Source organism: Capra hircus, chromosome 27, assembly GCF_001704415.2.
Source record: "Capra hircus breed San Clemente chromosome 27, ASM170441v1, whole genome shotgun sequence".
In the NCBI taxonomy this organism is placed as follows: Eukaryota; Metazoa; Chordata; class Mammalia; order Artiodactyla; family Bovidae; genus Capra; species Capra hircus.
This window is the reverse complement of record NC_030834.1, coordinates 10,709,415-10,730,719: the sequence shown is the minus strand read 5'-3', so window position 1 is coordinate 10,730,719 and position 21,305 is coordinate 10,709,415. Positions and strand designations below refer to the sequence as shown.

The 21,305-nt window shown below is 36.7% G+C and overlaps 1 protein-coding gene across 1 annotated transcript in view; it reads left to right on the top strand.

Moving 5' to 3' along the window:
• ADAM18 (ADAM metallopeptidase domain 18) overlaps positions 1–21,305 on the top strand; it is a 141,761-nt gene that overhangs the window by 30,610 nt on the left and 89,846 nt on the right. The window contains exons 3-10 of the mRNA XM_018041761.1: positions 3,785–3,840; positions 6,404–6,482; positions 9,719–9,795; positions 11,266–11,443; positions 14,823–14,888; positions 19,224–19,295; positions 19,496–19,662; positions 20,700–20,781. Coding sequence (XP_017897250.1) covers positions 3,785–3,840; positions 6,404–6,482; positions 9,719–9,795; positions 11,266–11,443; positions 14,823–14,888; positions 19,224–19,295; positions 19,496–19,662; positions 20,700–20,781 — 777 coding nt within the window. The remainder of the gene's footprint in view (positions 1–3,784; positions 3,841–6,403; positions 6,483–9,718; positions 9,796–11,265; positions 11,444–14,822; positions 14,889–19,223; positions 19,296–19,495; positions 19,663–20,699; positions 20,782–21,305) is intronic.

Sequence of the window (21,305 nt, the reverse complement as noted above, 5' to 3'; positions counted from 1 at the left end):
ATCACACCATCGTGATTGTCTCAGTCATGAAGATCTTTTTTGTACAGTTCTTCTGTGTATTCTTGCCATCTCTTCTTAATATCTTTTGCTTCTGTTAGTTCTATACCATTTCTGTCCTTTATCAAGCCCATCTTTGCATGAAATATTCCCTTGGTATCTCTAATTTTCTTGAAGAGATCTCCAGTCTTTCCCATTTTGTTGTTTTCCTCTATTTCTTTGCATTGATGGCTGAGGAAAACTTTCTTATCTCTTCTTGCTATTCTTTGGAACTCTGCATTCAGATGCTTATATCTTTCCTTTTCTCCTTTGCTTTTCACTTGTCTTCTTTTCACACTTATTTGTAAGGCCTCCCCAGACAGCCGTTTTGCTTTTTTGCATTTCTTTTCCATGGGGATGGTCTTGATCCCTGTCTCCTGTACAATGTCACAAACCTCATTTCATAGTTCATCAGGCACTCTATCTATCAGATCTAGTCCCTTAAATCTATTTCTCACTTCCACTATATAATCATAAGGGATTTGATTTAGGTCATACCTGAATGGTCTAGTGGGAACCTATAAATACTGACCCTGTCAGATTTCAGATTTGGGTTATATGGGATCCAAACATTCAGGTGGCAGCCTTAAAAATTGAGGTTGCATTGCCAATATTTTCTAAGTAGAAATGGAATATAGACTCTAAAAATTGTGAATTGCTATATTATATATCCATAACATATAATATTATACATTAGTATGTGTGAGTGTGTGTGTGAGTCACTCAGTCATGTCTGAGTCTTTGTGACCCCATGGACTAGCCCACCAGTAGGCTCCTCTGTCCATGGGATTCTCCAGGCAAGAATACTGGAGCGGGTTGCCATTTCCTTCTTCAGGGAATCTTCCCAACCCAGGGATCAACCTCGGATCTCCTGCATTGCAGGTGGATTCTTTACTGCTGAGCCACCAGGGACATCAGTATACTTCAATTAAAAAAAAATGAGATTCTCATTGTATAGAGAAGCTCCTATTAGGAAGAAACTGGAGACTTGATTTTCTTGTTGAATTGAGCAAAGAGTGGGGGAGGGTAGTCAGGGGAAGCGCCCACCAGCTCTTTCAGGCTGGTATCCCTAATAGCAGTATCCTGGCAGTATCCCTAATAGTGCACAGGTGTAGTCTGATTTGAAGCTGGACCTTCAAGCTCCAGCTGAGAATGTGAGTAGTCAAACCCCTTCCAGGAAGAAAGTGAGAGCTGGGTTCTTTGGCCTGCTCCATCTATAATGCACCTGGGAATAACCATGAGATGTGCTCATGGGTACATGAAAAATCTGCTTCTTTGTCTAATGGGAGACTCATGGATGCCAAGTCCCAGTGGCTGTCTGAACTAGGCTACTTGGAAACCAGTCCCTTGGGTGGCAGCCTTAAAAGTTGTGCTGCTGAGTGGACCTAGAGATTGTCATACTGAGAGAAGTAAGTCAGACAGAGAAGAAACATCGTATGACACCCCTTATATGTGGAATCTAAAAAGAAACAATACAAATGAACTTGCAAAGCAGAAAGAGACTCACAGACTGAGAGATAAGGACAGGGATAAGGATGAGGGGAAGGGATAGTTAGGGAGTTTGGGATAGGCTGTACACACTGCTATATTTAAAATGGATAACCAACAAGGATCTACTGTATAGCACATGGTACTCTGCTTAATGTTCTGTGGCAACCTGGATGGCAGGTGAGTTTGCAGGAGAATGGATACATGTATATATAAGGTTGATTCCCTTTGATGTGCACCTGAAACTACCACAACATTGTTAATCAGCTATGCCTGCTTTGTTGCTTGTTGCATCTGACTCTTTGCAACCCCATGGGCTGTAGCCTGCCAGGCTCCTCTGTCCATGGGATTTCCTAGGCAAGAATCCTGGAGTTTATTTCCATTACCTTTTCTAGAGGATCTTCTTGACCCATGGATCAAACCTGGGTCTCCTGCACAGCAGGCGGATTCTTTGCCATCTGAACTACCAGGGAAGCCCTAATTGGCTATACTCCAATATAAAATAAAAAGTTAAAAAAAAAAAAAAAGTTGTGCTGCTGGATGCCTGGTCCAAACCTTTTGGTGCTGAGGGAGATACTGAAAATTGGGGCGTCTCTCCTTGTTGGAGCCTATTTTGCCAGGGCTGGGTTTTATGGTGTGTGTGTTCAGCCTTTCCTGCCCTTTTGCGTGGTGGATATTTTCTCAGTCACCCAGTATTGAGGAGCCACTCTGCTACTTCCTGGATTTCTCTCAGAGGCAATTGACCCATGCAAAGCTTATATTTGATATACCTGTGGGAGGAAGATAAGACCAGAGCCTCTTATCCTGTCATCAGGTTTATTTCATGTTCCTGGGTATATTTATTTTTGATTGGATTAACACTGCTAATTCCATTTGGTTGATTGCTTAACTTTGTGATTTTCCTTTAAAATGTATTATACTTTGTTTTGGCAGGCAGTTAGGTTACCTATTGGTTACCTAACCAGATTGAAAATGTGCTTGTAATGTCTTTGGCGAGGCTTCCTTGGTGGCTCAGTGGTGAAGAATCTGCTTGCAGTGCAGGAGATTCGGATTTAATACCTGGGTCAGGAAGATACCCTTGAGAAGGAAATAACAAACTGTTCTGGTATTCTTGCCTGGGAAATCCCATGGACAGAGAAGCCTAGCGGGCTACAGTCTATGGGGTTGTAAAGAATGAGACACGACTGAGCGACTAAACCACAATGTCTTTAGGATGAATGTCTCGAGTAACCCTGACTCTAGTTTCTGGATTTCTAGGTTAGTTTCTCCTTAACACTAAAATTTGACCCTTCTGTGATCTTTACTGAATGTCATGAGCATGTTCAGTGACATTTTTCTCCTCTGGTTGGTCAGACCTTGAATGTCTCCCAGCACTATATGAGCTGTGGGTTTTATTCCTCAGCTCCTCAGTTCTTTGCCCATGGTGTTGGACAGACCCGAAATTCACAAAGTGATTCCTACCATCTAGTGTTCAGACCATTAAACAAACTCTACCTGTGAATATGGGAAAAACCTGTGGCTTCCTTCCAACCAATAGGATATGGCCCAGTAGATGGAGGTACCTCTGAGGGTCATATTTGTTAAAGGACAAAGATTGGATTTCGTGCCTGTATTGTTCTTTTACATAAAACATGTTTTGCTAAACATTCTCTCACCCTCTGGATGGTGTCTTAAAAGCAGCCTGCCGTACTGTGTACTGTGCACATCTGCTCCTGGACCCCTTCCCGTCAAGGTGATGAGGACCATTATAGCTTAGTCCCTGGACTCTCACAGCTCGTATTGCTGGAGCTGCAGCATTCTTCCCTTGCTTCCTTCTCTTAGCTCTGTCTTTAGCTTATATGTGAAGCATTGCAAAGCGGCTCTAGTGTTTGAGAGTGTGTATTTATGTATTTATAAACATGTTACTGTTTCCTTGTATTTGGTGTAGCATGTAAGCCTACAGTCATGCCTCATTCATTTTGGCTAAAAATGAGTATGTTTTTTATACACATAAACAGTAAAATCTAGCATTAATACATAGTAAAGTTATATTTCTTCAAAATATAGCTTTCATCTCTTGTTTTCAAAAGCCATTCCCTACATTTATCACCCTCATCCTGAATTTATTTAAAAATTTAAAATTCTTGATAGTTAGAACAAAATATTCTGAAGGATATATGCTTTTTAAAAATGGATTGGGTGAGTCTTTTTTGACTTTAGTGAAAAATACTCTTTTATTTATTTTTGATTTACTTAATTACCTTTATTTGCTTTATTTTAGGTGACTTATATCATTACCATTGATAACAAACCATACACTCTGCATCTCAGAAAACAGTAAGAAATAATTTTCCCTTAAAGCTAAGAACTTACTTTTTAAAAAAATGTTTTTGTACACTATTTAAATTTAAGAATGCAGCAAAATGTAGGTTGTTTAATTAGTTTTTCAGTTTTGGATTCATTAGTTCCTGAATATTAAGTCTATGAGAACTTTGAATTTTTATTTTCCAGCTTGTTAGTTTCAAATAAATCTATGCATAAATAAGTAAGCATTTAAATCCACGACTCAAGAACTGCAAGTTATGTATCAAGTATATCCAGTATACAATCAAACATGTGTATATTATGTGGTTATTGGCAGAAAATTAAACTAGTTGCATACTTTGTGTGGAGGTTTTAATTATATATGTATTTATTTTTAACAACTTTATTTGGTAAATTATGTGTATATACATATAATCATAAAACTCTCAACTGTATAACTAAAAGTTTAATATAGTATCACAATTTTCAACCATAAATCAGTTTTAAAACATTTCGTTCTCCACATTAGACCTGTCATACCATTTCACATTTAATGTCTGTTATCAGCCACTACTCTGGAAAACAAGCAATCTGTTTTCTGTCTCAATCTGTGTTTTTCAACATTTTATATACTCAAATAGCCTCTTCTTTGCCTACATCTTTGAAAATATGTATTTTCAACAACTGTATTTTGTCTGCCTGTATTTTTGTGGTTGAGTAAGGCCTGAGAAAATTTTCTTTACTTAATTCATGACGATTCTCATCTAACTCATGATCATTAAACTCATGTTGGTCTTTAGGGTCACTACCATTCCATTTAAAAATATTCTTTGGTAAGGTCATCAATGATCCTCATGTTTCTAAATGCCCGTTACTTTTTATTCTTCATTTTTCTTGATCATTCAGTGGCATTTTGTATAGCTGAGCAGCATCTCCTCCTTTTAACAGTTTCTTCATTTGGCTTCCAGGACACAGCAGGTCTCTTGGTTTGTCTCTTATCAGTGTATTCAGTCTTTCTCAGATTTTTTTTTTTTTTTTCTGATTCCACCTTATCTCTCTCATCTTAGGAGTACTCCATGGTGCTATTCTTCAGTCCCCCTTTTCTCCCTACCTATACTCAATCACCTGGTTCTTTCATCTGCTTCTATGGGTGTATTGATTACTCCCAAACTTATTATATCTTTACTTTATTTCTCTTTAACGAATGCCACATTTGTGTATTTGACTTCTTATTTGATAACCAAAGTTTACTGTGATTCTCATATTTAATGTGCCTAAAATATACTTCTGGTCATTTTTCAAAATTTGTCTTTTCCTCAGGAATTTTAGTAAATGGCATGTCTACTTTTTCAGTTTCTCAGAACAAAAATGTTGGAGTCGCTCTTGACGTCTTATGTTTTTCTTTTGTTTTCCTCCACATCCAGTGGATTACTAAATCCCATGTGATCTACATTCAAAATGCATTCAACAGAAATCAAACCAATATTTTAAAGTAATCACTAATCAATTAAAAATAAATATTTTTAAAAAATGCATTCAGCAATTGGACCTCCACCACTGCTACAATCCTAGTTCAAGCTACCATCATGTCTTTACTGGATAATAGCCTATCATCCAGCTATTGCAGCCTAGCTGATCACTTTGTTTGTGCTTATCGTCCTACAGTAGGTTCTCAACAGGACGTTCAGTCTGATTCTATTAAAATGTTGGTCTGATCCTGCACTCTTCCTGCTCAGAATCTCCCAGTGGTGGCTTCTCATTTCTAGGACACCACCTCTTACTATTGTCTCTTGTCTTGTCTCCACAATTCACCACAGGTACTTTGTCCTCTAGATGGTCTTCATAGATACAAAACCTATCTCTGCCTCAGGATATTTGCGTTTCCTCCTAGATCTGTGCAGATCCAAGTGGCTTGTTTTTCAGGTCTTCAGTAATCAAATCACTTAGCCTTTCCTTGCCATCCTGTCTACATTTGCAACCAACATTCGGGCCTTATTTATTATCACCTAACTTGGCTCAGATGGTAAAGCTTCTGTCTACAATGTGGGAGACCTAGGTTTGATCCCTAGGTCGGGAAGATTCCCTGAATAAGGAAATAGCAACCCACTCCGGTACTCTTGCCTAGAAAATCCCATGGACGGAGGAGCCTGGTGCAGGCTACTGACCGTGGTGTCGCAGATTCGGACACGACTGAGTGACTTCACTTTTACTTTCACTTTCAACATTCTAGCAGTATGTGTCTCTCATTGTGAGGAAGACTGTGGTTTTGTCTTTTCTATATTGCTGTACCCCAGTGCCTTGAATTGAACCTGTCAGATTGTTGGCACTCAGCAAATACTGTTGAATGAAGACATTTGTAGGCACACACACAAATATCTGATATGGAGGATTCAAAGTCTATTCTGGTGTTAAGAAAGCCCAAACTCTCTGAGATGCCAGGTCAGTGAATTTACACTGTGGTGGCATGCTAAAATGACTCTAATTAAAGAATACACTTATATGAATCCTATATATTTTACTCATACTTTTATTATTTTAATGTTTATGTTCATAGTAAATTCATGACTCAACCACTTTTAGTTTTTGTTTTCCTTAGCTCATTTGTATCCCAGAACTTTTTGGTTTATACCTATAATGAAACTGGATCTTTGCATTCTGAGTCTTCATATTTTAAGGTAAGACCCAGATGTTGTAGACATTCATTACCACATATTTCCTTATTAAAGTGGGCTTACCGTTACCATTGGGATAAGCTTGTTCCATGTTGGTGGTTTCATACAAATATTTTATTTCATATTCCATGTATCATAGGGATGAAATCCAGATCCAGAGAACATGTCAGGGCACCTCATTGGTATAAAATAAAGAAATGTGTCAAAAACTTATTTTCCTTGAAAACCACTTTTATTTTTTATTTTTTAAAATATAATTTTACTTATTTTAATTGGAGGCTAATCACTTTACAGTATTGTATTGGTTTTGCCATACAGCAACAGGAATCTGTCACAGGTGTACACACGTTCCCCATCCTGAACCCCCCTCCCACCTCCGTCCCCATACCATCCCTCTGGGTCATCCCAGTGCACCAGCCCTGAGCATCCTGTATCATGCATTGAACCTGGTCTGGTGATTTGTTTCACATATGATATTATGCATGTTTCAATGCCATCCTCCCAAATCATCCCACCCTCGCCCTCTCCCACAGAGTCCAAAAGACTGTTCTATAAATCTGTGTCTCTTTTGCTGTCTTGCATACAGGGTTATCATTAACATCTTTCTAAATTCCATATATATGCATTAGTATACTGCACTGGTGTTTTTCTTTCTGGCCTACTTCACTCTGTGTAATCAGCTCCAGTTTCATCCACCTCATTAGAATTGATTCAAATGTATTCTTTTTAATGGCTGAGTAATACTCCATTCTGTATGTACCACAGCTTTCATAGCCATTCGTCTACTGATGGACATCTAGGTTGCTTCCATGTCCTGGCTATTATAAACAGTGCTGTGATGAACATTGGCTTACAAGTGTCTCTTTCAATTCTGGTTTCCTCGGTGTGTTTGCCCAGCAGAGGGATTGCTGGGTCATCAGGCAGTTCTGTTTCCAGTTTTTTAAGGAATCTCCACACTGTTCTCCATAGTGGCTGTACTAGTTTGCATTCCCACCAACAGTGCAAGAGGATTCCCTTTTCTCTACACCCTCTCCAGCATTTATTGCTTGTAGACTTTTGGATAGCAGCCATTCTGACTGGTGTGAAATGGTACCTCATTGTGGTTTTGATTTACATTTGTCTGATAATGAGTGACGTTGAGCATCTTTTCATGTGTTTGTTAGCCATCTGTATGTCTTTGGAGAAATGTCTGTTTAGTTCTTTGGCCCATTTTTTGATTGGGTCATTTATTTTTCTGGAATTGAGCTGCAGGAGTTGCTTGTATATTTTTGGGATTCATTCTTTGTCATTTGCTTCCTTTGCTATTGTTTTCTCCCATTCTGAAAGCTGTCTGTTCACCTTGCTTATAGTTTCCTTTGTTGTGCAGAAGCTTTTAATTTTAATTAGGTCCCATTTGTTTATTTTTGCTTTGATTTCCAATATTCTGGGAGGTGGGTCATAGAGGATCCTGCTGTGATTTATGTTGGAGTGTTTTGCCTATGTTCTTCTCTAGGAGTTTTATAGTTTCTGGTCTTACGTTTAGATCTTTAATCCATTTTGAGTTTATTTTTGTGTATGGTGTTAGAAAGTGTTCTAGTTTCATTCTTTTACAAGTGGTTGACCAGTTTTCCCAGCACCACTTGTTAAAGAGATTGTCTTTTCTCCATTGTATATTCTTGCCTCCTTTGTCCAAGATAAGGTGTCCATAGGTGCATGGATTTATCTGTGAGCTTTCTATTTTGTTCTATTGATCTATATTTCTGTCTTTGTGCCAGTACCGTACTGTCTTGATGACTGAAGTCAGGCAGGTTGATTCCTCCAGTTCCATTCTTCTTTCTCAAGATTGCTCTGGCTATTTGAGTTTTTTTGTATTTCCATATAAATTGTGAAATTATTTGTTCTAGCTCTGAAAAATACCAAAACTGCCATATGACCCAGAAATCCCACTTCTGGGCATACACACCAAGGAAACCAGAATTGAAAGAGACACTTGTAACGCAATGTTCATCACAGCACTATTTATAATAGCCAGGACATGGAAGCAACCTAGATGTCCATCAGTAGACGAATGGCTAAGAAAGCTGTGGTACATATACAGAATGGAGCTTGATAAGGATTGCATTGAATCTATAGATTGCTTTGGGTAGTATACTCATTTTCACTATATTGATTCTTCCAATCAATGAACACGGTATATTCCTCCATCTATTAGTGTCCTCTTTGATTTCCTTCACCAGTGTTTTACAGTTTTCTATATATAGGTCTTTTGTTTCTTTAGGTAGATATATTCTTAAGTATTTTATTCTTTTCATTGCAATGGTGAATGGAATTGTTTCCTTAATTTCTCTTTCTATTTTCTCATTTTTAGTGTATAGGAATGCAAGGGATTTCTGTGTGTTGATTTTATACCCTGCAACTTTACTATATTCATTGATTAGCTCTAGTAATTTTCTGATGGAGTCTTTAGGGTTTTCCATGTAGAGGATCATGTCGTCTGCAAACAGTGAGAGTTTTACTTCTTGTTTTCCAATTTGGATTCCTTTTGTTTCTTTTTCTTTTCTGATTGCTGTGACCAAAACTTCCAAAACTATGTTGAATAGTAGTGGTGAAAGTGGGCACCTTTGTCTTGTTTCTGACTTTAGGGGAAATGCTTTCAATTTTTCACCATTGAGGATAATGTTTGCTGTGGGTTTGTCATATATAACTTTTATTATGTTGAGGTATGTTCCTTCTATTCCTGCTTTCTGGAGAGTTTTTATCATAAATGGATGTTGAATTTTGTCAAAGGCTTTCTCTGCATCTATTGAGATAATCATATGGCTTTTATTTTTCAGTTTGTTAATGTGGTGTATTACATTGATTGATTTGTGGATACTGAAGAATCCTTGCATCCCTGGGATAAAGCCCAGTTGGTCATGATGTATGACCTTTCTAATGTGTTGTTGGATTCTGATTGCTAGAATTTTGTTAAGGATATTTGCATCTATGTTCATCAGTGATATTGACCTGTAGTTTTCCTTTTTTGTGACATCTGTGTCAGGTTTTGGTATTAGGATTATGGTGGTCTCATAGAATGAGTTTGAAAGTTTACCTTCCTCTGCAATTTTGTGGAAGAGTTTGAGTTGAAAACCACTTTTAATAAATCTTTATGATACACAAACGTATTTCTTTCAACTTTTTTAATGTTTTGAATATAACATTTGCCAATATAGTTAATGCATAAATAATTTATTTATTGGCCTCACTGTACTGTTTTTCAGATGCATTGCCATTATCAAGGATACATTGCAGGTTTCCCAAATTCAGTCGTGACACTCAGCATCTGTTCTGGACTCAGGTAACAGAATCTTGGGGCTTCCCCATAACTCAGTGGGTAAAGAATCTTCTTGCAATACAAGAGACACAGGAGAAGTGGGTTCAATCCCTAGGTCAGGAAGATCCCCTGTAAGAGGGCATGACAACCCACTCCAGTATTCTTGCTGGAAAAAATCCAATGGAGAGAGGAGCCTGGCAGGTTACAGCCCATCCCTGTTGGCTCAAAAAGTAAAGAATCTGCCTGCAGTGCAGGAGACCCACGTTCAGTCCCTGGGTTGGAAAGATTCCCTGGAGAAGGAAATGGCAACCCACTCTAGTATTCTTGCCTGGAGAATTCCATGGACAAAGGAGTCTGGTGAGCTACAATCCATGGGGTCACAAAGAGTCAGACATGACTGAGCGAGTAACACACAACAGAATCTTTGAGATTATTTATACATGAAAAGTTAGGATATACTTTGAAACAAAATTTAGTGGCTGCAAAACACAAATCTGGGATATTTAAGGAGAATTCTAATCAGAACGTTTTCTTCATGATGGCCTTAGTTTTTAATATTAATAAATGGGCCTTTGCAGTAACCATTGAAGTCAAATCACTCAAGGGAATCCTAACTGAAGATATGTTCAAGATATTGAAGAGAAAGAGACAGATGCATTAAAGAAAAAATTCAAACACACCCACCCCCCAAATCCTTTAGAACATCTTCCTGGATGTTATTGTTGTATTTTGTATCAGCTGTCTGGAATAGTTATGGAAAATTACATTAAATAGTTACTTAACTAAGCACAAGCTGTACATTCTCAGTGTAGGTGTGCTTTGTATCAGATGAAAGACGACGAGCTAAGAAGGTACCTCAGATGTAAAAGGCCAAGGGTGATGATTTTCATTATTGATGTGGCAGGAAGAAGGTGGTCAGTTTATAAGATACAGGACCAGAGAAGAGCAAAAAGATTCTTCCCACCTTCCCTTTGTTTTTCATCTCCTGATGACCAGAATTTGTTGATTCAGAAACTTGACATTTTCTGAATGTGGCTTTCCTACATATCAGCCTTTTTAGACCTCCACCCTATATATCCACTGTCCCTCTGTAAGAACAGGAACTTTTTATTCTTGGAAATTCTCAACAAATGCCTTGGTTTCCAGCAAATCAGTTCAATTCAGTTGCTCAGTCGTGTCCGACTCTTTGCAACCCCATGCATGGCCTTATTACACCTTGAATGAATGTGACTGCTATATGGGGGAGAAAAAAAAAAAAAAAACTTCTCAGTTTACTTAGTTCTTTAATACATGAGAAAAACTGAGGCAGATGTGGTTACTCAGTTACTAGTGGTAGCTGAAAAACAAGTAGGAAAAGAGAGTGACTTTAAAACATGTTCCTCACTATGGTTGCTCATTTCTTATGGCATTTTGAATTATATATCTGATGGAATCATTTGCAGGATGATGGGATTATTTGCAGTATTTTTATGTCATTGTTTTCTAAATATTCAGGGGATTCCTTCAGTTTGAAAATATAAGCTATGGCATTGAGCCTTTGGAATCTTCAGCGAGATTTCAGCACATAATTTATCAAGTGAAAAATGACCATACAGATAAACCAATGTTGGCAGAAAATTACAGCAATATTTGGCAGAAAGATCAGTCCTATACAATCCATTTAAGCTCACAGGTAACTGAGACAATTCTGATGTCATGACACGCTATAAAATTACCTCTATAGAATTATGTTAATCAGGGAAAGGAGGTACCTAGCTGCTGAGTAGCAATGTAACATTTGATATCTTTTTTCTTCATGGGTATATAAAACATCCATATTCCATCTAAAATACATGGAAATATGCAATAATGTATTTCAAGCTTGTTGTTGTATGTTGTCTTATGTAATATTTTTTGTTTTTCACTTTTATTCAAGCAAAAGTGCTTATTATTTAATAAAGTTAGGAATATAGAAACACTAGTTACCACTTCCCTGGTAAAATTGCTTTTAATATTTTGATATATAGGTTTACATACTACTGGGACATGTCTTTCTAAAATACTGTATCATTTGTATATTATTAAGCTTTTAATTTGTGGGCTGAATATAGAATTCTTAGTTGACAGGTGTTTTTCTTTAATCACTTGGATATTTCAGTTCACTATCTTTTGGACTCCATAGTCTCTGATGAAGAATCAGATGTTAGTCGTCTTATTGAGGATTCCTTGTGCACGGTGTCCCTTTTTTGTTGATTCTTTCAAGAGTCTCTGTCTTTGCCATATGACAGTTTTCTTATGATGTGTCTTTGATTGGATCCTTTTGAGTTTATCTTACTTGGAGTTCATTAAGCTTCTTGGATGTTTAAATTAATTTTTTCATGAGATTTAGGAACATTTTGGCCATTAGTTCTTTGCAGCTCCTTTTTGCCCTTTTATCTATCTCCTCCCTATTACCTCCATTGTATACATGTTGGTCTGCTTGAAAATGCCCCACAGGAAAAGAACAGGTTCTGTTCATTCTGAAATCCATTCTGATTTCTTTCTCTTCCTCAGACTGTATAATCTCAATTGACTTTAAAGAGGTACAAGAAAGGACATCTTCGTGGTGACAAAATAGTTTTGTATCTTGATTGGAGTTGTGGTTATATAAACATACACATGAGAAAATGATGTAGAGCTATACACATACACATTGTACCAGGTGAATACCCTAGTTTTGAAAATGTACTGTAAGTTTGTAGGATGTAACCACCAGGGAGAATTACAAGAGATCTGTGATCTATTTTGGGAATATTCTATCATTCAATACATATTTTTAAAAAACTGAACAAAAGACTTTAAAGAAGAGAATAAAAGTAACCCATTGAAATGAATGGATTTTGAAGTTCAGTTACTGAAAATGACATGTGACGTTATGATGAACGGTACTATAAGTTCATTTTAAAACACAGGTATTAAAGATACAGTTTTATTATTTTGAAAATTAGAATATAAATTTGAAATGGAAAATGGGGAAAAAAAGCTGTTATTAAAATATGAAATCTGCTGTGTAGAAACATACTGAAAATCGGTTATGGTGTGTACATAATTTGTGATTATATTCAACCAGGCTGCAATTCAGAATCCATGGTTGTCAACAGTGGCTTACATTTTTATACAAGCACAGTAAGAGCAACCAAAATACAAAATATTTTTGAAGTTAATTTTGAACACCAAGAAAAGAAATCAGCATCTCAGTATATACACATTTAAGATGCATGCAGTTTACTTCCCTGTGAAAATGTAAACCTAGGCTCTACCAGTTGAATCCAGTTTCTTTGTTTGTTTGTTTGTTTATAGTAAGCTATGCTATTTTGTGAGGCTTCCCTGGTGGCTCAGTGGTAAAGACTTCACCTGCCAATGCAGGAGACACGAGTTTGATCTCTGGGTCAGGGAGATCCCCTGGAGAAGGAAATGGCAACCCACTCCAGTATTCTTGCCTGGAGAATTCCATGGACAGAGAAGACTGGTGGGCTGTAATCCATGGGGTCGCAGAGTCAGACCTGACATAGTGGCTAAACAATTGCAACAACAAAAAGCTGTTTTATGACAGATGCCATCTTTGTTCCCTCCTTACACTTAGATTTAGTTACCAGTGCACTTGGGTCAAGGAAGAAATTGTAGGTCCTTTAAAGTATCCATGTGTGAAATGGTATTTCAGCATGTTAGATATACATCTCTTGTAAAAATTACCATTAGAGTACTAAATGATGTAATAAATTGATGATTTATAGCTGACTAGGTCAGGAAGCAATAGTTAGAACTGGACATGGAACAACAGACTGGTTCCAAATTGGAAAAGGAGTACGTCTAGGCTGTATATTGTCACCCTGCTTATTTAACTTATATGCAGAGTACATCATGAGAAACGCTAGACTGGAAGGAACACAAGCTGGAATCAAGATTGCTGGGAGAAATATCAATAACCTGATATGCAGATGACAACACCTTTATGGCAGAAAATGAAGAGGAACTAAAAAGCCTCTTGATGAAAGTGAAAGTGGAGAGTGAAAAAGTTGGCTTAAAGCTCAATGTCCCAAAAACTAAGATCATGGCATCCAGTCCCATCACTTCATGGGAAGTAGATGGGTAAACAGTGGAAACAGTGTCAGACATTATTTTTGGGGGCTCCAAAATCACTGCAGATGGTGACTGCAGCCATGAAATTAAAAGACGCTGACTCCTTGGAAGAAAAGTTATGACCAACCTAGATAGTATATTCAAAAGCAGAGACATTACTTTGCCGACTAAGGTCCGCCTAGTCAAGGCTCTGGTTTTTCCTGTGGTCATGTATGGATGTGAGAGTTGGACTGTGAAGAAGGCTGAGCACCGAAGAATTGATGCTTTTGAACTGTGGTGTTGGAGAAGACTCTTGAGAGTCCCTTGGACTGCAAGGAGATCCAACCAGTCCATTCTGAAGGAGATCAGCCCTGGGAGTTCTTTGGAGGGAATGATGCTAAAGCTGAAACTCCAGTACTTTGGCCACCTCGTGTGAAGAGTTGACTCATTTGAAAAGACTCTGATGCTGGGAGGGATTGGGGGCAAGAGGAGAAAGGGACAACAGAGGATGAGATGGCTGGATGGCATCACTGACTTGATGGACGTGAGTTTGAGTGAACTCCGGGAGTTGGTGATGGACAGGGAGGCCTGGCGTGCTGTGATTCATGGGGTCACAAAGAGTCGGACACGACTGAGCAACTAAACTGAACTGAACTGAACTGAACTTGACACAATCAAGGATTATTGCATTGTATCAAATGGGACACAGAGCCTATGCTCTGGAGCTATGGAATTATTCACTTTCTCTTATTCAGTATTAATAGTGAATACCTAGACTTCTACCTTACTCTAGCAGGCTCACTGGGATTCCTTTAAACTTGGAGTTTGTTTTCAAGTTAATTTTCTGATTTGCAATTAATTTTTATAGTTAAGACCTCATGAGGGTTTTATGAGGTAACTTGCCTCCTTTACATGCCACTGTCTGTGTTTAATAAATTCAAAACATATTAACATTTGATAAATTCTCTTTTCAGGAAAAAACTTTTTCAGAACTATTGCCCCAATATCTAGAAATGCACATTATAGTGGAAAAAGCTTTGGTAAGTCAAACTTTCCCCTCCTTCCTTTGCTCTCTCTCTTCTTTCCCATTTTTTTCCCCTTTCTTAAAGTTTAGTGTTTTATTGCTATCACCTAGAGAACATCAGCAAAAATGTTTAATCATTTCTGAGTATTAAATTTATGAAATCAGTTTATGGAAATTTTTTATATTGTTAGCTCTCTTACAAAGGGTTTCAAAATTAATATTTCTAATGATTATGGAATGGTAGCTACACTTTTTTTTGCTAAATGTTTATAGAAAAATTAAAACATGGAACTGCCAATTTGGACCAATTTATCTGTCAGAGTCCAGACATTTTTTATTTTATTTTTAATTAATTCATTTTTTATTGAAGTATAACTGATTTACAATGTTGTGCCAATATCTGCTGTACAGTAAAGTGAATCAGTTATATACATATAAACATTCCTCTTTAGTATTCTTTTCCATTATGGTTTATCACAGGGTATTGAATACAGTTCCCTGTGCTATAAATTGGGACCTTGTGCTTTATTTGCCTTCTCTCTTTAAACATTATGAAAAACATCCTTAAAGACATAATGTATGCAGTTTTCTGATTATTTCCAAGTAAAAAGGTTTAATTTTAGGTGTGACTTGGATATGGTTAAGAAGCTTCCCCCATGGCTCACTGGTAAAGAATCCGCCTGCAATGCAGGAGGCGTGGATTGGATCCTTGAGTCAGGAAGATCCCCTGGAGAAGGAAATGGCAGCCCACTCCAGAATTCTTGGCTGGAAAATCCTGTGGACAGAGGAGCCTGGAGGGCTACTGTCCATATGGCCACAGAAGAGTCAGACAGGACTGAGTGACTGAACATCAAACAACAAATGTATGTAATTAGCATCCCAAACTAGCCTAGGACACACAATACTATCTACCCTCCCTCTCATCCTCAGATCAGGCCGGGGTCTCTGATCACACTTCCTAACTGCCTTGCCCTCTCCTTAACCTGCTGTACCCTCTCCAGTCACAGTGTTTTCTTTGAACTGTGATAGATATTTGCCAGCTGACCAATTGGCTTAATATTTTTTTCCAATTTTGGGGGGAATAATTGATAAATATGATTGTATATGGCTAAATTGTACAATGTGAAGATTTGATGGCTATGTACATTGCAGATTGTTTACCAAGACCAAGATAATTAACATATTCACTGCCTCACAGCATTAACACTATTTTCCGTGTGTGTGTGTGTGGTAAGAACACTTAAGAGAACTCATCAACTTTCAAGTATACAATACCATATCATTAACTATAGTCACTGTCCTGCACATTAGATACTCAGAACCTATAACTGAAAAGTTTGTACCCTTTGACTTACATTTCTGCATTACTTCCTCTGGCAACCAAAAGTCTATTCTTTGTTTCTATGAAATTGGACTGGTTTTCTTTGTTTGTTTTAGATTCTACATGTTAGTGATACCATGACACAACACAGTTTCTGTCTTTCTTGGGTTGGCACACTTAGCACAATGCCCTCCAGGTTTATCATGTTGTTGCAAACGAGAGAATTTCCTCCTTTTTGTGACTGAATACTATGCCATTGTACATGTACCATACTAAGTCACTTTAGTTGTGTCTGACTCTTTGCAACCCTATGGATTTTAGCCCACCAGGTTCCTCTGTCCATAGGATTCTCCAGGTAAGAACACTGGATGGATTGCCAGGCCTTCCTCCCATTGTACATGCTGCTGCTGCTGCTGCTAAGTCACTTTAGTCATGTCTGACTCTGTGCGACCCCGCAGATGGCAGCCCACCAGGCCCCGCCATCCCTGGGATACTCCAGGCAAGAGTGCTGGAGTAGGTTGCCATTGCCCTCTCTGCCCATTGTACATATATACCACTTTTTTCTGTTCTTTCATCTGTTGATGACACTTAAAGTTGTTTTCAAATCTAGGCTATTGTGAATAATGTTTCAAACATGGGAATACAGATATTTCTGTGAGATACTGACTTCACTTTCTTCGGCTCTACACTGAGAAGTGGGATTGTCATTCATATGGCAGTTCTTTTTTTAATTTTTAAGGAACTGTTATATTGTTTTGAATAATGCTGTTTTCCAATCCCACAGAGTACAAGGGTTTCCTTTTCTCAACATGTTCACCAGCATTTGTCAGTTCAGTTCAGTCACTCAGTCATGTCCGACTCTTTGTAACCCCATGTACTGCAGTGAACCAGGCTTACCTGTTCATCACCAACTCCCAAAGCTTGCTCAAACTCATGTCCATTGAGTTGGTGATGCCATCCAATCATCTCATCCTCCGTCATCCCCTTCTCCTCCTGCCTTCAACCTTTCCCAGCATCAGGGTCTTTCCCAGTGAGTCAGTTTGTCACATCAGGTGGCCAAAATGCTGGAGCTTCAGCTTCAGTATCAGTGCTTTCAATGCATATTCAGGACTGATTTCCTATAGGTATGACTGGTTGGATCTCCTTGCAGTCCAAGGGACTCTCAAGAGTCTTTAACACCACAGTTCTAAAGCATCAGTTCTTCAGTGTTCAGCGTTCTTTATAGTCCAACTCTCATATCCATATATGACTACTGGAAAAACCATAGCTTTGACTAGATGGACCTTTGTTGGCAAAGTAATGTCAGCTTTTTATTATGCAGACTAGGTTGGTCAAGACTTTTCTTCCAAGGAGCAAGCATCTTTTAATTTCATGGCTGCTGTCACCATCTGCAATGATTTTGGAAAGAAAAAGTCTGTCACTGTTTCCATTGTTTCCTCATCTATTTGCCATGAAGTGATGGGACTGGTTAGTTTTTTGAATGTTGAGTTTTAAGCCAACTTTTCCACTCTCCTCTTTCACTTTCATCAAGAGGCTCTTTAGTTCCTCTTCGCTTTCTGCCATAAGGGTGGTATCATCTGCATATCTGAGGTTATTGATATTTCTCCTGGAAATATTGATTCCATCTTGTGCTTCATCCAGCCCAGCATTTCACATGATGTACTCTGCATGTAAGTTAAATAAGCAAGGTGACAATATACAGCCTTGACGTACTCCTTTCTGGATTTGAAAAAAGTCTGTTGTTCCATGTCTGGTTCTAATTTTTGCTTCTTGACTTGCATACAGATTTCTTAGGCATATGTAAGCTGTTTTTTTTTTTTTTTTTGGTTTGTTTTTGATGACAGCCATCTGACCAGTGTGAGGTGAAATCTCACTGTGGATTTTGTTTTCATTTCCCTGATGATTAGTAATGTTGAAAACCTGTTGTGTACCTGTTGGTCACTTGCAGTTTTTTTTTGGAAAAATATCCGTTTGGTAAACATAGTGTCTTTTGAGTATCTAGATAAGAGTGAAATTATTATGTCATTGCTGCTGCTGCTGCTAAGTCGCTTCAGTCGTGTCCGAATCTATGCAACCCCATAGACGGTAGCCCACCAGGCTCCCCCGTCCCTGGGATTCTCCAGGCAAGAACACTGACATTAGGTTAATGTAAATTACTGTTAGAGGATATTGATAACTTTCAGAAGTGACTGTAGCAGTTTCCTCTTCCATCTTCTCATAAGTGATTGGTATTGATAGCCTTTTTCAACTTTAAATGGAGTATAATCTATGAAAATATTGAATCACCACGGTGTACACCTGAAACTAATGTAATATTGTAAATTGACTGTAGTTTTTAAAAATATATTTTTATCAGCTTCAGAGAAAAAAATATTTTCTTTCTTTTCACCTTTACCCTATTTCAGTTTGTTCTTTATCAAACCTTTTTGAATCAGTCATGCCACATAATTTTCACTTTACATCATTGACATTTCTCTCTTCCTCAAGATTTATTTGAGCATGTTGATGATTTTTAATATTTATTTACTCTTCTTTAATTGCTAAGCATGCAATGGGAAATGTTGTGGCTAATTTCTTCTGTTTTAGAAAATATCTACTTCAAGAAATCCCTTTATAATATAGACAGATCTGTGAAGTTATTTTAGTACCTCTCGATGATTTCAGTTGTTTCTGCTGGACAGTGTCTTTAAAATATATAACAAGTGAGAATCTATTTTGAATGCCTAAGTATGATTTTTTTTATTGTTGTTTGTTTTCATTATGGTAAATATTATTATCTTTATGTTAGTATATTTTAATTCATCTCACAAGTCCTATGGTTTTCCTACTTGCTATCATCAAGAGATATTCATCATACAAGAAAAATTGCTGTCACATTTTTAAAAGAGTCATGTTTAGGAACTTATGTACACCCGTGGTGGATTCATGTCAATGTATGGCAAAACCAATACAGTATTGTAAAGTAAAATAAAGTAGAAATAAAAATTTTAAAAAATAGAAAATAAAAGTCATAAAAAATTTCTTTTTCAGTATGATTATATGGGATCAGAAATGGTGGCTGTAACACAGAAAATTATCCAGATTATTGGCCTTGTCAATGCAGTAAGTTTTAACATTTTTGCATGTGTAAATTTATGAAAAGTCATTGAAAATCTTTTCATTATATCATGACAGATTAATGACCTCAAGTCCTTTATTTGGGTTAATATCCAAAGTAATCAAGTAAACTTTATTTTTTATGTACTGTTTTGATGTAATGATTTATTTTATTTGAATATATACAATATAAATCTTATTTTTAGATGTTTAGTCGGTTCAAATTGACTGTGATATTATCCTCCTTGGAATTGTGGTCAGATAAAAACCGAATTTCCACCATTGGAGAGGCTGATGATTTATTACAAAGATTTTTGGCATGGAAACAGGACTATCTTATCCTTCGGCCCCACGATGTAACATTCTTACTTATGTAAGCACAATATTCTGCATTAATACAGAGATATACATAAATAATTTCATTAATTTTATAATATTATTAAACATTTATTATAAACAATATTATAAAACATTTATAGTGTTTTTCAGTTTGCTGTAGGCCCCTTTGAAAATGTTAAGTAAAATATAGATGTTGCCATCGAGATGATAGTGTAGTAGGAAACATAAAAATAAAAACAATCTGAATCACTTATATGACCAAAATATTTTGGAATATAATTTATATTAAAAAAATCTGTCTTTCATGAGCTTTTATAATATCAGCTATATGACAGAATACATACAAACTCCAACTTATTAATGATGTAAAACTGATACTATTCAGTTAATAAATATTACCTACGATTTGTGAATGCATTTCATGTCTACTGTTCGATAAAGAAACATTTAGGTTTTTGGTAATATGGTTAGGGCTTCCCTGGTGGCTCAGATGATAAGAATCTTCCTGCAGTTGGGAAACTCAGGTTTGATCCTTGAGTTGGGAAGATCTTTGGAGAAGGGAATGGCTGCCCACTCCAGTATTCTTGTGGAAAATTCCATGGACGGAGGAGCCTGGTGGGCTACAGCCTATGGGGTCACAAAGAGTAGGACATGACTGAAGAAATGCCTGTCTATAATTTTAAAAACTGCTTATATTTAGATGCCAAGAAATAAAAATAAATAAATAAAATTAATCATCAAAAAAGAAATATTTTCCATAAATTAAAAATTCCTTTTAATTTTTAGTGACCAAAACAATAAGTTGCTGTATAAGGGAAATTGAGGAGAATTTGATATAATAAAATTATATCAAGTCAAGGACTTAGGTTAAGAAAAAAAATTGATATTAAGGTGAATTATAGTTTTCAAAAATTTGAGCATTTTGTATAATATATTAGGTATTATTCAGATTGAAAATAGTATGTTTGAAAACTTATTTTAAATTTTATGGGAGATTTAAATTAATAAATAAGCTTGTGAATCGTTCTGAATGACCATGCTAATACAAAAGGAAACATTAAAATGATGTAGTTACAGGAAACAGCCTAAATATGTGGGAGCAACATTTCCTGGCACAATATGCAATAGAAGCTATGATGCAGATGTTGCTGTGGTATGTAATTTGTGTCCTCTCTGTGAATATTTTTTTCTAAACTTTATATTGTGTTTTATAAATATTATTTTACATAGTGAAGTAAACTTGATTTTTTTCCCTATATCTGTATGTATTATTATTTTGTTTGGACAACAGGATTTTAATCTCAGACAGTTATTTAACTATAAATTTCAAATATAGGGAAATTATACGAAGAGATATGACTATACCTCTTCACCAGCCTGGCATAAAAGATGATAACATTGTATCAGATTTCCTAAGAACATAACCTTAGGGAAAAATCAAAGCCTTCTGTTATGTCTCCTTCAAATTCAGAAAATAACAGAAGGCATGACTTCATATTTGCTAGTTTTTGCATATTTTATACTATTGTTACAAATACATGTAACCATTAACTATGTATTAATGTTTTGTTTTGTTCTTTCTTTATATATCATTTCAGAACCATTTTGAATAGCTTGTTAAAAGGTGTATACGAGTTGAAACATACTACTACTTGCTTTTTCTTTCAAAACTGCATC